General features: G+C 40.2%; 1 protein-coding gene and 1 long non-coding RNA gene across 2 annotated transcripts in view; one reads left to right on the forward strand and one right to left on the reverse strand.

Moving 5' to 3' along the window:
- Window positions 1-16,789, reverse strand: part of LOC103100369 (hemicentin-1-like) — a 228,503-nt gene that overhangs the window by 89,736 nt on the left and 121,978 nt on the right. The window contains exons 9-10 of the mRNA XM_056826224.1: window positions 6,922-7,197; window positions 6,292-6,543 (exon numbers count right to left, since the gene is read on the reverse strand). Of these exons, the coding sequence (XP_056682202.1) occupies window positions 6,292-6,543; window positions 6,922-7,197 (528 nt within the window). The remainder of the gene's footprint in view (window positions 1-6,291; window positions 6,544-6,921; window positions 7,198-16,789) is intronic.
- LOC130458759 (uncharacterized) lies at window positions 3,281-5,356 on the forward strand. Its single transcript, XR_008918155.1, has 2 exons — window positions 3,281-3,423; window positions 5,010-5,356. It is a non-coding gene; the product is annotated as an uncharacterized LOC130458759 (long non-coding RNA).

Here is a 16,789-nt window from a genome sequence, read left to right on the forward strand (position 1 = left end):
AAAGTCTTGTCTTTGGAGCTTCTTAAATTTCAAGATTTCTTCTCATGTACCTAGGTTTCTTTCCCCTTCCCTCATCAAGCCAGATCTCTCACATACAACTAATTCAAAGTTAACTCTTCAGCCATATGCACTATTTTTCTCCTACTCCACTCATCTATGGTGTCTGGATGTATCTCAGGAGTCTTTTCCTTCACTTAGTTTCTCACAAGGTTGTGTAATATTTTAAATTGTGAGGCTATTTGGAGTTTGATAACTTTATTAAGTGACAGTACTAGTAGTAGTAGTAAAGAGAGGGAAAAGTAGGAGAAAGGTAAAGAGATACTTAGTATTATTAACTTTATATGGTTGGACTGAATATTTAATTGGTGGTCACCAGTGATTTAATTACTAAATCCCAAAATGAATTACTAAAGTAAAATGGAATTTATGGTAGTTTATTTTACATTAGAGGGAAGAAATTAAGGAAAAGAGAGAGACAGCAACACAGAGAGAGACAGAGAGAGAGAAATAGAGAGAGAGAGAGAGAGAGAGAGAGAGAGAGAGAGAGAGAGAGAGAAACAGAGACAGAGACAGAGACAGAGACAGAGACAGAGAAAAAGAGAGAGACAGAAAGAAAGCTCCTGTTTCCTCTGAACCAATTAGAAATTCTAAGGCACAAGTCAGGGGAAAGGAGTATCAAGACAATGGGCCTTTCTTGGAGGTTCACACCTCCAGAAAGGGCAAGGAAGGAAGTCAGCCATTTACACTCACCACAGTGACTGTCTAAATGGAAAACAGTCTGAGGTCTCCTGTACGAGCTCCTCCAAGGGTCCAGTTCTACAACCAAGTATCTTGACTCTAAGTCCGAGTATCTGTCTTCCAGTCTCTCCTCAAGTATCTGTCTTCGCTCCACCTCATAATAACTATCTTCAATCTAAGTCCAAGTAACTGTCTTCCAGTCCAACTCTGAATGACTGATTATCCTGTGTGTCTCTATTTCCACTATTTAAATACCTTTTTCTCTTGTGTCACCTCCCCTAACACTCCTTTCTAGGACTTCCCACTTTTTGACACATGGGTCAGAGACCTCCCACTCAATGTATAAAATGGGTGTTCACACTTTTTGTGGTTAGTTCACACCTTATTGTGGTTAAACCAGGTAGATCTACTTTAAGTACTGGGTTTACATTTTGGGGATTAAAATCTAAAAATAGACAGGGGATTACAATTTAATCTGCACAATAAAGGAAGAGGTAAGTGCCTTCATTGTTACAATAAGAGGATTACAATTTAACCTTCACAGTATGTAAAAGGAATTTCCCTCCCAATTATGTCTCTTTGTTTGATAGCATCAGTCGGTGACCTGGAGATCATTTACCATTGACATGTGCAAGTATAAACAAACTATCAGAGAAAGGAAGTTGAAACCAAGGAGAGGGAAAACTTATTCCATAGGAACTGCCCCCCTGGGCATTGCCAGGCAAACTAAGGAACTATGATTGGTTCCTGAGATGTGATGGGGGGAGAAAGAGTAGGTGGAGAAAACTGCTTATAAGGTTAGACCAAGGAACTACTCCTGCTCGCTTTCTCTGTCTCTCTCTCTTTGTGTGTCTCTGTGTCTCTGTCTCTTTCTCTCCCTGTATCTCCCTCTTTCTTAGTTGTAGGTGGTTAGCTGCAATACAACAAATGGTAAATAGAATATTCAGCTAATCAACTCACGACCTACTTTCCTACATTTCCCTATCTTTCCTAACACTACTTTGATGTAATAAAACTACTCAAGCTACTACCAGCCTCATAATTTAATTTTAATTGTTGCCATGAGGGGACCACAAAAGTTTGACACATACTTTCATTTTGTTCAGTTTCTTCACATTTTACTCTCCCTAAACTATTCTTAAATAAGTGTTAGTAGCTGAGTTAGATTGGCTGAAAAACACCAAGATGCTGACCAGAACCAGTAATCAAGACTGACCAAAGCTACAACCTCACTGCAGAAAACTTTGCGTTGGTGAGAAATAGTTAAGTATAGGGGAAGGGAAGCAAGCATAACTTTTGCTTTTTCCACCAATAAAGCTAGGTTTGGGGATTAAGCTCTAATTAATGATTAAATGACACCTAGGAGATATAGTGGATGCAGACTGGAGTCAGGAAACTCATCTTTCTGAGTTCAAATCTGGTCTCAGACACTCACTAGCTGTGTGATGCTGGGAAAATCGCTTCACCGTATTTGCCCAAGTTTCCTCATCTGTAAAATGAGCTGGACAAGGAAATGGCAAACCCCTCCAGGATCCCTGCTAAGGAAGGGAGTCAGGAAGAGTTGGACTTGACTTAATAATGACTTCATAAAGAATTTCTCCTCACACATAAGGGTTTTGCTTTCCATCACCATTTGCCTCTATGATTCTAGTTCAGCCCTCTGAGGCCACACAGAACACTTCTAATTCCTCTTCCACATAAGAGTCTAGAAAATTGCTATCAGGCCTCTCCCCAATGCTTTTATTCCTTTTTCTAATATGTAGTTCCCATAATTGATCTTCAGAGACTCCAGACCCCTTCACCAATCTGGCTGAACACTCCCCAGTTCACTGTTGCCCATTGTAAATTGTGTTATCTAGAACCAAATACAATAATCCAAGTGCCATCTTATAGTACAGAAGGACAGCTATATCCTTATTCTTGGAAGTAGATATGCATCACTTAAGACAGCATTAGTTGTTGGGGTAGTTGTGTAGCTCAGTGTATTGAGAGCCAGGCCTAGAGATCAGAGGTTCTGGGATCAAATCTGACCTCAAATAATTCCTCCCTATATGACCCTGGGACACTCACTTAACCTCCATTGCATAGTATTGATCCTAAGTCTGATAGGTAAGGGTTAAAATTATTTTGCATTATGTTTTTTCAACTGCCTGTTACCGTTAAAAATGATAATAAATTTGTTGATTTCTCAATCATACCCAAGGTCTCATTATGCAATCTAACATGGCATTAAAAGTCTATCTCCAATGTCCCCCTTTTAAATTAACCATCCCCCATGAATTCAACTTTTTTAAATGGAATGGGAACCAGTCACTGCCCCATCAAGGCCAATGCTTTTTGGTAATTTGGACATTTTATATTCAAGGATATGACCTGATATCAATCCCCAGTAACATTCATCTTACAACATTCCATCTACAGTGCTAGCTTCCTGAGCTACTTCTATATCCTATCAGCTTTTACCATCCCTATCCTCCCAATTTTTTCTTTCTTACTATTTTCCTTCCAGTTTCAAAATTATGCTTTCTGCTTGCCTGTAGGATTAGTAGAATATTAGTGGTAATCATTTACAAAGCTCTTTACATATATTTTTTCATTTTATCCAAGTCACTCATAGGAACATTGAACAGAAAGAGTTCAAGAACAGAAACTTCAGAAGATTTGTCTGAACTGATGCAGAATGAAGTGAGTAGAAGCAAGAGGGTAATTTATACAATAACTACAGTGTTATGAAGGCAAACAGCTTTGAAAAACTTGGGACCTCTGATCAATGCAGTGGCTAACAAGGATTGCAGAAAACCCATGATAATAGGTTACTCACTTTCTACAAAAACCTACAGACTTCCTATGAAATCAGCTGCCACATTTCAGAAATGGGATGGATTCAGGGTGTATGTTGCAACAGATATTTTTTGAGATTGGGAATTAGTTTTCCTTGATTGTCTATGTGACATCATAGGTGTATTTTAATCTTGAAACTATTATTGATGTATTAATATTGCAACCTATGTGCTCATGTATGGGATTCATAGGCATAGTACTTCTTGATCATTGTATTTAATAGGTACTCTATTAATTCTGACCACTCTCCAAATCTACATCCCAAAGGTCAGAAGAATTCCTGGGTAGGCTGCCACATTGTCCTAGTTCTCACCTTGCCAGACCATATTCCATACAAGGTCATATGCTGAGTTAATCTACTCCTCTTTGATCTTGTGGTTATCAAGTGAGCCAATGTTAAGTCTTATGCCTTGTCACATGAACATTAGCTACCTCCCATTCCCCATTCTTTGATCCTCCAATAAAAGATTGAGGACATATGTAGGTCACTCTCTGTCTATCACCATCAGAGGGGCACACAAGCTGGATCCCAAGCTCTTTAAGCCTTGTCTCTGAGTCTTTCTTCCTTTATTATATTCCCTCTTTTTCTATATCCCCTTCGCCCATTTTTCCTCAGTTTCTAACTCTGCTTCGCAGGTATCCACCTAAGAATATATTAATTTATGGCTTCAGGCAGTTAGAAACCATACTTATCCCAAAGATTTTCTTATTCATTAGTGGTAGAATGTAGATGGGGGACAGGAAATAGATTTTGGTTAATTGGAAAAAATTAAATTAAGAAAAAGCTCTTTTCAACCACAGGCGTCAAATATATAGCCTGCAACATTCCAAGATGCTGCCTGAACCAGGTAAAACGGTAATTGGGAAATAGTTAACAAAACAAAATAACACACAGATAATTTCATTAATAAATTAAAATTTGTGCTTTAAGCATTCTTATGTACAGATTGAGGCCAATAAAAAATCTCCCCTACTCTAAAGTATATGTTGTTGGTGTCTGACTTTCCCAAGGTCACTTCCCCACTTCACAATTCTATCTCTCCCCACTGCTCTCTATTCAGAACATCCCCAGAGTTATGGAGAGGAAGTTGGGATACACCTAAGGTTTGTAACAATAAAACTTTATGAAATAAAAGGAAACTAAGGCCAGAGATGATCTCTCTATGGTCCTGCTGTACATTAATGTGATTATGGGAGTGGAGGGTCTGTCATCTGTACATGAGAAAGTCTGACCAGTGAATTAATTGGGAAGCAGGAATTCTACTGTGGACCAAGTTACTGGATGCTAAAACCAATAGATGAGAACCAGGTTTCATAACAGACATGCTTCTATGTGACATTTTATGCCACAAAGAGGAAAAATATAGGTGCAATGGTGAATTTCAATGTGTGAAAGGAGACAAAATATACATTCTCCTTTCCATCTCCAGAATTTCCCTGCCAAAGGGGATCAAGGCCAGCCCCATTGCATGAACATAGCTTATACTCCAACCAAGACTGGAAACATTCTGTGGGTCCACAACACCAAGGGAAATGGACTGAAGTAAAGATTATGGGGCAGTCATTGAACCTGCAGTCCTAGAAGTTGAGAGACAAAGAAGGTTGATGTCACTGGGACAGAAGAGAATAATACAATATCAATACAAGGATGATGACAACAACTCACATTTTTTGTGCTTACCATGTAATGTTAGGATAATTTTATCATTTTGACTTAAAATCTAAATTAATTTTGTCACCAGGGAAAATCCCATATAATAAAATACCAAAGAAATTATGATGATTTTAATTAATATAGAGAGAACAAATTAAGGAGAAGAGAGAGAGAGAGAGAGAGAGAGAGAGAGAGAGAGAGAGAGAGAGAGAGAGAGAGAGAGGGAGGAAATTTAATTTAATCTGCTCCAGCTCAGGCTGAGCCAGTCAGGAGTTAAAGGCCTTGGCCAAAGTGGCCTCCCTGAGCCCAAGGGAAAGGAAGTCAGTCTTACCCAAGTCACCACAAGACTGTCTCAAGGAAACTGTCTGAGGAAGCTCCTCCAGGCTGAGTTCCACCCCTGAACTGAACCCCAGGCTGCTCATATGGACCTTATCAACCTTGTGGCTCCTCCTCTAAATTTTCACATGTACCAATCACATCAAAGGCTTTCTCCAGGACTTCCCATACTTCTAGTTTTCATCTTCTTTGATTAGATTTTTGAGTTACTTAATATTTCCTTTTTATGTTCACCTTTTGTTAATTACTTGACCTTTTTGTGCTTAATTTAACCTTCATTGGTACTTAACATCTTTTTGTATTAAGGTCTAAAAATAGACTTAGCTTAACGTTATAGCTTCACTACAAGGTGAGAACTAAGTACCTTCATTGTTCAATCAGGAGATTACAACTTTTTATTCCCCTAAAGTACTGTCTAGGTAGGGTGGAGTCATTTTAAAGTTCACAGTTAAAAGGACATTCTCCACATAGAATCCTATTATAAAAGGAACAATTATTATTCATTATTCCAGATGAAGAAAATGAGGCTGTGAACAGAGAAGATATATTTACTACACAGAGAGTAGACAGAAAAGGAAGGATTCAATACAAGTTTCATGATTCTGAGATCAGGGCTCTTTCTAACACAATGCATTGTTCCATGGGACCAGGGGGTTAAATGTACTTATGTCTATCATACCAGGAAAAGATAAAGCCCAATGGGGTCCAATCCAGATACTCACCATAGATTATAAGAGTCTTGTTTGCAGTGCGTGCCAAGCCAGTGAATGAGTTAGATGCAATACAGGTATAGGTTCCAGCACGATTCAGGGATGCAATAAAAGAAAATGTGGCTGAGTTGCTGACTGGTTGTCCATTCTGTAACCAAGTGAATTGTACTGGTGGGTTAGAAATAGCAGAACAGCTCAAGGTAATATTTGCCCCAGTAGGGTACACATCCTGTGTACGGACAATCATGGCGATATCTGGGCCATCTGGAAGAAAGAGAAGGATTCCATATTGAAATTACATTAGAAACAAGGGGCATGTCCTAGTCTGTAACCCATCACCAGGAATCACTGTGTCTCCCTGATGCTCCTTTGATCTGGAAAATTCACAACTGTTCCTCTACTTTTCCAGTTAAGAGCTGAACTTGGAAGATCTTAAGGCTTTCTCCAGTTCATCACCCTGGCTGGCCACCCTCCACCAGAAAGCATGGCAAGGCCAATCTGGGCTCACTAAAGTTAAACGAGGATGGGAACCTCAGAGAGTATTTCTTTAGCTCTCAGAGAAGTGACTGAATTAGCCTGGCCTCTGGGAACACACCACCAGCCTATAAGCAGGCACCATATAGGAAGAACAAATATACTCACAGGCAACATCCAGTGTGAATGGATCACTCCTATTGCTAAACAATGGGTTCTCGATTTCACACACATATGGCCCTTTGTTATCCCTTCTTGTGAGATTGGGGATAGTGAGTATCTTCTTATCCGGGGACAGCTGTATCCTGCTACCAGCTGGGGCAACTCCATTTATGAACCACCGGTAAGCGTGAATTTGACCTGTAGCCTGGCATGTCATTGAGAAGTCCTTGGTCTCCACTGCAGTAATGTTGGAGGTGACAATGGTAGGTTTGGACAGTGGCGCTGTGCAGAAAATAGACAGAAAATGACTGTGTTGGTCCTTTTTCGTACATTATAATCAAATAACTTGTTTTGAAGTGGCCTCTCTAAGTTCTTGGTAAGGCTGGAGGCCAGAGACCAAGAACCTGTGATTTTAATAGCAAAGACCCCCCCCCCCCCTTTCTCTGGTACAGGTCTTAATTCCAGGCCTTAGGAAAAGTTCATCTTCAGTTCTTTTGGCTGACAAAGACATTCACATGGAGTCCAAGACCCTGGTGTTCAATCTTTCTGGTCTGAGGCAAGCAGGACTGGGGATGGCATAGCCATTAATAGAGCACTTTTATTTGGATTTTAGGCCTCTCTAGCTTGGCAGAACCAATGAGAGTTTATGATTCCTTGGCCTGGACTTCCAGAAGCCAGGGTTCCTTACCTTGACGGCTTGATAAGGATATTGGGAGAGGCTGGCGTGAATGGACTAGGCACAGACCAGAGGGAGATTGTGTTTAGAAAAGGAAACATTACTTTAACTCTAAAGAGGAGAGAAAAGGAAAGGCAGAGAGTGGGAATAGATCACTTAGTAGCAGGGTACAAAAAGAAGAGCCTCAGACTGGGAGTCAGGTGAGACCTGGTTCAAGTCTGGAGATTTCAAACCCACAATAACATCTCTAATGCCTAGGACTGTGAATTGTCCCCAAGAAGCAGTTCCTACCCTTTACAGAAGATTCTGAAATTCTCTGCTTTGGTCTCTTCCCTTTCCTTAGGTGTTTCCTGCCCTCCAACATGAGAATGAGAATGTTGAAGGTGATCTTCAAGCTCAGATATAGCTTTATGCTGGGAATCTAAGCCAATGGGGACTAATTTTCCCTCAGCCTTCATGGCCCAAGGAGAGCCCTTTCCTTATCTCTAGTTGGCAGGTAGGCCTTGTCACTGACACAGGTGTGTGTGCCAGAACAATCCCTGGGGAACATCCAGGAGGATCACCAGGTTTCCTTCCTGGGTGATCTATGGCCAACTGTCTTAAAATTAATTTCCAAATTGATAGGAATAAGTTAGAAATATTTCAGCTTCCTTGACCTTTATTCTTGTTATTTTGGTAGACCTTGCACTCCATCCCCGGGACTCTGTTGGAAAATTTAAGGTGAAGAAGAATGAGCCATTTTTTATCCAGTAAAGCCAAGTGGGACTGGTCAGGAAGGTGACAAATCTGAGGTCAGATAGCCACCTTTTGAAGTGGGGGGGAGAATATGAAGAAACAGTGAGCATTCTCCTGGGCAAGAAGGCTATGGACTTTTTGGAAGGTGTTTTGGCAGCATCAGTGGATCCAATGCCTGACATGACATAGTGAATATTATTGGACTAAGAGGGAGAAAGACCTGAGTTCAAATTCTGTCTCAAAATGTTACTGGCTGTATGACTTACTAGCAAGTCCCTATCTGTGTCTCAGTCTTCTTATCAGTTAAATGGGTAAAATAATCTCTCCCTCCTAGTGCTGTTGGCTCAAATGAGACCATATATAGAAGTTCTGCATAAATTCTGAGAATAGCCTGAATGAAGGTTCAGAGGAAGAAAAGTACAGAGTATGAGTCTGGGTACCAAAGGCAGACCCAGGCTGTCTGAGCACACAATGCATGGCCAGAAGTATCTGAAAGGTCTGATGCCATTTCATAAGGGATAAGGTTTAATGCCAGACTAAGAACACTCAAGGATAGTCTGTAGGCAATAGAGAGTCATGAGCAGAGAAGAGACATGAGCACACACTTATTTAATTGAAGGATCAAATGAGGGCACTAGAGATACTTAGCCCAAAGAAGAGAAGACTTGAGGGGGAGGGGAGACATTTCTCCAAGGACTTGTGTTATAATGGGTTTGATGCCCCTGCCAGGGGATGCTCAGTGGTTACATTGATCAGGGAGGGACTATTTCCTAATGTGTCAGTCTCTTTTCTCCTTACAGCAACATTCAGGTCCCCTTTTATCTCTTGTCTATCACAGAACAACTCTTTTTTAAAAACCCTTACCTCCTGCATTAGAATCAATACTCTGTATTGTTTCCAAGGCAGAAGGGCCAGGCAATGGGGGTTAAGTAACTAGCTCAAGGTCACACAGCTAAGAAGTGTCTGAGGCAAGATTTGAACCCAAGATTTCCTGTTCTACAGCCAGGCTCTCAATCCACTGAGTTACCCAGCTACCCCTGCAGATCAACTCTTCAGAGGAGGTAATGGCTTCTTTTTCAGATGGGGCAGGGATTATGATTGGAATCTTGGTGATTCTGATTGAGAACTCTACTATTTTTTTGTCAGAAAGATAGGAGATAGGATTCTGTGGCCCCTGACTCTCCTCTCTCCTAGTTTGCGTCCCAAAATGTGGGAGAGAAATCAAGATGATTCCTCAATTCCTTGACCTTCTCTAGGGCCCTGGTCTTCCTCCTTGGCCCAAGCTTGCCTTTCAAGCAGTATTTACTGCTGTGGTTTTCATTGTTCTTTTCAGAGTTATTCATTATTCCTCCTTTTTTTTCAACTTCTTTTAGAAGGACAATGGGGGGGGGATAGGGTAGAAGGACATACAGGGCTAGTAATCATAACTATGAATGAGAATGGCATGCACATAATGCAAACAGATAACTTAGAATGGATTATGAAACAGAATCTAACAAGATGTTGTTTATAAGTATTGCACTTGAAACATATTAACCCTGAGTGAAAATAAGGGGCTATAGCAGAATCTATTACACTGCCTCAGAGGTTAAAAACATCAGGGTAGCAGTCATGATCTCAGACAAAGCAAAAGGCAAAACAGATCTAATGAAAAGAGAGACATTGGAAAAGTATTTTGCTCAAAGTTAGTTTTGATTAAAATTCTCTGCAGAGCATATCTTAATTTTAAAACATAATTATTTCTAAGTAGTAAAATTATAATCATAATAGCAGGTTAGAGAAAGAAAAAGTTCATGCTGCCTGTGGCCAGCTGACTGGTTCTCCTGGCTACCTCCTCTGTGAGCAGGCTGCTCCAAACCAGAGCCAGATCAGGTCAGTCATTAGATCCAAATGAGTGGAATAAATGTGAGTCCCTGGCTGCTCAAATTAAAAACCTGGAGTCCCAAAGGGAGTGTAGAAGAGACAGAATTTCCTTCCTTCTTTCTCATGAGAGAGGGCACCTGCCAGGCTGGGCAAATGTAATGCATGGGCATAAAGATAAACATTATGGAGACTTATAACGAGGGGACCACACACACACACACACACACACACACACACACACACACACATCATCATCATCATCATCATTATCTGCCTGACTCCCTTGATCCAGAGGAGGGCAAAGGACACACAGGCTAGGTGTGAAGTCTACCCCAATCAGAAAATAGAAGGATATATAGCATGAGCTCCACACTAGCCCCTACTTGGAAGCAGTGAATTTATGGGGAGGGAACCATGTCCTCACAAGTAATTCTCTTAGCTTCTACAGATATGAAAATTATCTACTGCCTTCCTTGTTTCTTGAGTTGGGTCAGGATGTCCTTACACAGGGAGCACAAGGGGCCTCCAATCTTCCAGATTTGCCAGGCCTGCCTCCTAAATCTATTAAGCAAAGGATCAAGAAGTCCTTGAAACTAAAGCAGACTTGCTTGCACATTCCATTCTTAATCAGGGGTGAAGGCTGGATGCTTTACCTTGAGAGGAACACACTTAATTTTATTTCCCTCACAGCAGAATAGTCTGACTTTCTGCCCTCTGTACCAATTTATGCTCATCATAACATCCCTTTCCCAAGCCTCTTTGATTGCCAGACTCAGACTTCTGTCCTGACAAGGGGCAGATCTACTAGACTCCAGCAGTAACCATGCCATGGTGGGAATGGCTGCACAATGCTTCTACACCATCTCCTAGCAGGGAAGACAAGAGAAGAGAGGACTCCACCTCAAAGATCAGTCAGAGGTTCAGATATAAGATTTTTTGTAGGAAAATCAAAAGGTTGCTTTTGGATTCCAAAAAAAGAGGTTCAATTTTCACAATCTCATACACACTGAAGAAATATCAATCCTAAATATACATGCACCAAACATTATGGCATTCAAATTGTACTTACTTTGTCAGATTTATTGGATTATTATCATGCAAAATAGTTTCCAATAATTACTTTTATATTTCTTCATTGGTGATTACTTCATTCTAATCATTTGAGATAATAGTAGTTTAGTTTTCTTCTGTCTTTCCTTAAAAAAATTACTAACCAGTGAATTATCTATTTTATTGTTTTTCTCACAAAATAGCTCTTTTTCTTAGTTATTAGTTCAATGATTTTCTTACTTTCAACTTCATTAATCTCTCCTGTGACTTTTAGGATTTCCCATTTGGTATTTAATTGGTTTTAAAATTTTTGTTCTTTTAAAATTCTTTCTAGTTGCATGCCTCATTCATTAATCACACTTTTTCTTTATTTTATTGATGTAAGTATTTAGAGAGGTAAAATTTCCCCTAAGGACTGTTGGAGCTACATCTCAGAAATGTTGGTATATTCTCTCCTATTGTGTTATTCTCTTTTTCTTTAGAATTTTTTTCAAACCTTTATCTTCAACTTTAGAATCAATACTATATATTGGCTACATGGCAGAAGACCAGTAAGTGCTAGGCAATGGGAGTTAAGTGACTTGCCCAGAGTCCCACAGTAAAAAAGTACCTGAATCCTAATTTGATCTTTGGACACCTCCTGTCTTTAGACTTGGATCTTAATCCACTAAATTATCCAACTGTCCCTGGGTCATTCTCTTTAATGAAATAATTGATTTTTTTAACCTACCCATCTTTTAGAATTACATTATTAAGTTTCAGATAATTTTTAAACTTTTTCTGTAGCCACTCATTAAATGTAATTCTTATTATGTATGTATTTAATAGTTCCCTTTTTCTGCATTTGTTTCTGAGGTTTGTATGACCTAATACATTGCCAATTTTTGTGTAGGTGCCATGTGTTATTGAGAGAAAATATATTTATTTCTGTACTTCTTGAGTTTTCTCCAGAGGTCTATCATATCTAACTTTTCTGAAATTCACTTCCTTAACTTCTTTTTTTTTTGTTAGATGTATCCAATTCTGAGATGGAAAATTTGAGGTCCCCACTAGTATAGTTTTCTTTATTCCTGAATTTCATGTAACTTCTCCTTTAGGCATTTGGATGCTATGACATTTGGTACATATAGGTTTGGCATCGATATTGCTTCATTGTCTAAGATACCTTTTATCAATATGTAGTTTCCTTCCTTTATTTTTTTAGTCTTAGTCTCAACACTGCATAGTGGTTCCAAGGCAGAACTGTAAGGGCTAAGCAATGGAGATTAAGTGACACTTCCAGGGTCACACAGCTAAGAAGTCTTAGCCCTTATTTGAACCTTGGACCTCCTGACTCTAAGTCTCACTCTCAGCCCATAGAGCCACCTAGCTGTCTACTTTTTATCTTTTCAAACTTAAGTCTATTTTTATTTTTGCTTAGCTTGAGGTCATGATTGGCACCCCCACTCCTTTTTATTCACCTGAAAGCAAAATAGATTTTGTGCCAGCCTTTTATCTTTTTTCTGAGTATTTCTCCCTGCTTTAAGTGTGTTGTTTATGAAAAAAAAAACAGATTATTGGATTTTGGTGTTTAATTCCACACTGCTACTCACTTCTGTTTTATGGATAAGTTCATCCCATTCCATTCACAGTTATGATGACTAATTATGCATTTCTCTCCATCTCATTTCCAATGTTTATCCTTCTCTCTCTCTTTACAGGCTTTCCAAGCCCACCAATGTTTTGCTTCTGACCATCACCTTCCCCAATTCACCCTCTCTCCACTCAAATCCCTCTGCCCCTACCCATTCTTCCTGTCCTCCACCTTCCCTAGAGGACAAGGTAGATTTTCAAAGTCAATTGAGTGTGGATATTATTCCTCTTTGAACCAATTCCAATGAGAGTAAGGTTTGAGCATTTCCCATCCTGCCCCTATCTTCTACTTCATTATCAACTCTTTTATGACTCTACATGAAAACTAATTCATCTTGATCTTTCATTCCCTCTTTTCCCCATGCAGTCCTCTTTCTCATTACTTAATTTTTTTATATCATCCCATTCTATTTGAATTGTGTCATGCTTTCTGTGTATACTTCTTCAAACTGTCCGAATAGTGATGAAATTCTTGAGATTTACTAGCATCATAGTCATATAGGGGGCTCAGAGGGTAGGCTTCAGACACTTGGTAACTGGGTGACCCTGGGTAAGTGACTTAACCCCATATTGCCTAGCCCATACTGCTCTTCTGACTTGGAATTGATAGTTTGTACCAATTCTAAAGAAGAAGGTAAAAAAGGTTTTTTTTTTAATAGTTGCACAGACTTCCAGGTTAAGATGGCTCCAGAGTAGAAGCAGGGCTCTTCTTCTCTCCACCTGCCGAGACACAGTGCCTCAAAATGAGAAAACCAAAGTCAAACGAGTGAAGGAGTTCCATGGTAGGACACAGCATGGAAGGTAGGCAAAGTTAGAACATTTCCATGGTAAAAGGGAGCAATAATTCCCCCACCAAAGTGCCAGCTCACCAGCCCTCCCCCACTTCACCTACCTTACCAGAGTCCAAGGAAGCATGGAACAAACTTTTAAGTTCTAGGAAACAGCCTGACTGAGATCAACACAGACTTGTCCCTAATAGAAACTAGACCTGGGACACCAGAAACCTGAGGAAACATGGAAATTGGATGCAAAGTTTGAGCAGAGGACATGGCTCACAACAAAATGCCACAGAGAAGCAAAAAAAGCCTCCAGGAAAAAAAAAAACAACCTCTCCATCACTCAATACAGAGACTTTGCCTACACCCTATACCCTGGTGTCTTCCAGGCAATCTTTAAGTTCTTAGAGGCTACACCTGCCCCTAAGAACAGCTAGATACTGCTAAGGACTGAGAAAACATCCTAAGGCAAAAACCTCTCCAGAGCCCAATACAAAGATTGCCCACATTCCTCACTTAGACTTCTGATCATTAAGGACCAAGACAATGGTCAACAACTCCATAAACACCCCCCAAAAAACCCTAAGAAGAAAATTTTAATCCTTGATAATTGTATGCCAAAAAATCCAGACTAAAGAGGACACAGCAGAAGAATACATACAAGTAAACACACACAAAACTTTGGGAAAGAAATGGAAGTTGGTCACAAGTTCTTGAAGACTTTCAACATGAGATTATGTGAAAAATGGAAGAGATTTGGCACAAAAAAGGGGGAGGAGAATAGTTTAAAAAATAACAATTTAAAAGACAGGATCTCCCACTTGGAAATTGTATCCCAGAAATAAATGAAACAATAAACCAATTGAAGACCAGAAATAACCTGCTAGAAGCTATGACAAGCAGGATAAAAGATCAAACTGAAAAGGAAAATCAAAACATCTTACCTGAAAACCAGGCTTTACAAACTAGAATTGGACAAGTAGAAGCCAATGATCTCACAAGACAATAAGAATAAAGTTAGCAAAATCAAAAGAATGACAGATTAGAAGGCAACATAAAATATCTCATTGAGTGGTTGACCTGGAAAATAGATTTCCAAGAGAAAATTTGAGAAACATAGGCCTATCTGAAAACCTGAAAACAAACAGAAACCTTGACATTACACTACAAGAAATTATCCAAAAAACTGCACTGAGGTTCTTCAGCAATAGGGCAAAATAGGCATCGATAGAGTCAATACTACAATACTACACTGCTACACTAAATCCTCAAAAGACAACCCCCAGGAATGTAATTGCCAAATTCAAAAGCTTCCAAGCTAAGAAGAAAATATTACAAGAAACCAGAAAAAGACAACTCAGATATCAAAGAGAACCAATCAGAATTACAAAGGATCTAGCAGCCTCCACACTAAAAGACATCAAGACTTGGAATATGATATTCATAAAGGCAAGAGAATTGGGTCTACAACCACAGATTACCTACCTATCAAAATTGACTATATACATACAGGGAAAAGTATGGACATTCAATAAAATAGAAGACTTCCAAATATTTGTAATGAAAAGAACAGATCCAAACAGAAAATTTGACATCAAAAATAAAAAACCAAGAGAAACATGAAAAGGCAAATAAGATGGGGGGGGTCTTATTTTTTTGCTTTCCTTTAAGGGCCTCAATAAATACAAATTGTTTATATTCCTGTATGGGGAAATGTTATTTGTAACTCTCAAAAAATTATGTTCACTATCATAATAGTTAGAAGAAATATTCATAGGTAGAGATTGGGGTACTAAGTGGCTTAAAACCATAAAAAATGGAAGTTGATCACAAGTTCTTGAAGACTTTCAACATGAGATTATGTGAAAAATGGAAGAAAGATAGGAAAAGAAGGCTAAAAAGTAATACTCAAATCTTACTCTCAGTGCAATCAATTTAAAGAGGGAAAAGCATTGAGATCCATTGGGGTATCAAATACAATCTTACCCTATAGGGAACTTGAGAAAGGAAAACTAAGTAGGGGAGTGAAGTGGGGGGGTTAATAAAAGGAAGGGAAAGAGAGGGAGAAGGGAATTTAATAGATCCCCAAAAACGTGAATAAAAAGGGAGGGGCCAGGACTTCCGCTCAAGATGGTGACTGAGACGCAGCAAAAGTTCAGACCTCTGAAAACCCTTCCTTACTGATCACAAACTGAATGCTCCTAGGGCACACCAAAATTCAAGCTGAACAACAGGACAGACCCGGAGAACCCTCCTTCTGGATTTGGATCAAAAGGTTCGCCCCCCAAAAGCCAGAATCCAAAATCACTCGAATCTAAGGGGAACGCAGAAGGAAGGTCCCAGGACCCATCCCCCCCCAACCCAGAGGGCTGAGGCTGCAGCAGCAGCAGGAACCTCAGGGCTGGCAAAAGGGCCTCAGGGCCCTGAAGGCGCATCTTGAAAACAACCTGAGCCAGTCTTAGGGGCACCCAACACAGACAGCAGGGAAACAGAGAGAGACAGGGGGAACCTGTAGCCCCCTGGCTGGGTCCTTCCATCTGAGTCTCACGGAAGTTTCCTGCTTCAGGGCACATACAGTCCAACCCAGCTGAACTTAATGCCATCAGGAGCCCTCAGAGCTTCTGAAAGGACAGAAACCAAAAGGCCAGCAAAGGGGTTACTCTGAACGGCGAATGGCTTACCTTGAAAGTAACCTGGGCCAGTTTCAAGGTATCCAACACATAGTGCAGAGGAGGTTTTTTTTTGCTTTTTGCTTTTTTTTTTTTGCTTCTGGGCTCATCCAGCCCAACCCAGCTGAACTTAATCCCATCAGGCGCCCTCAGAGCTCAGGGAGGCCAGGACCCCTCCACCCTTAGATTGCAGGGTCTTCTGAAAGAACAGAAACCACAGGGCCAGCAAATGCACTGAGGTACCTTGTGGACAGTGCTGTGTCAGGCTCAGAGCATGGAAGTAAGACAACAGAGAAGCAACTGGAGGGAACTGAGAGCAGTAACACCCAAAACTCTGGCAGGCAGGGGAGGGCAGACCTTGGGCTTCCTGTGGAAGACAGAGCAGCTGTGGAGAATGGACAATTTGCCTGGGGCTAAAGCCTCAGACCATCAGACAGATACACTAAGAGCCAGTCCTCCTCACTCAGATAGAG

Source organism: Monodelphis domestica, chromosome 4 (genome assembly GCF_027887165.1).
Source record: "Monodelphis domestica isolate mMonDom1 chromosome 4, mMonDom1.pri, whole genome shotgun sequence".
In the NCBI taxonomy this organism is placed as follows: domain Eukaryota; kingdom Metazoa; phylum Chordata; class Mammalia; order Didelphimorphia; family Didelphidae; genus Monodelphis; species Monodelphis domestica.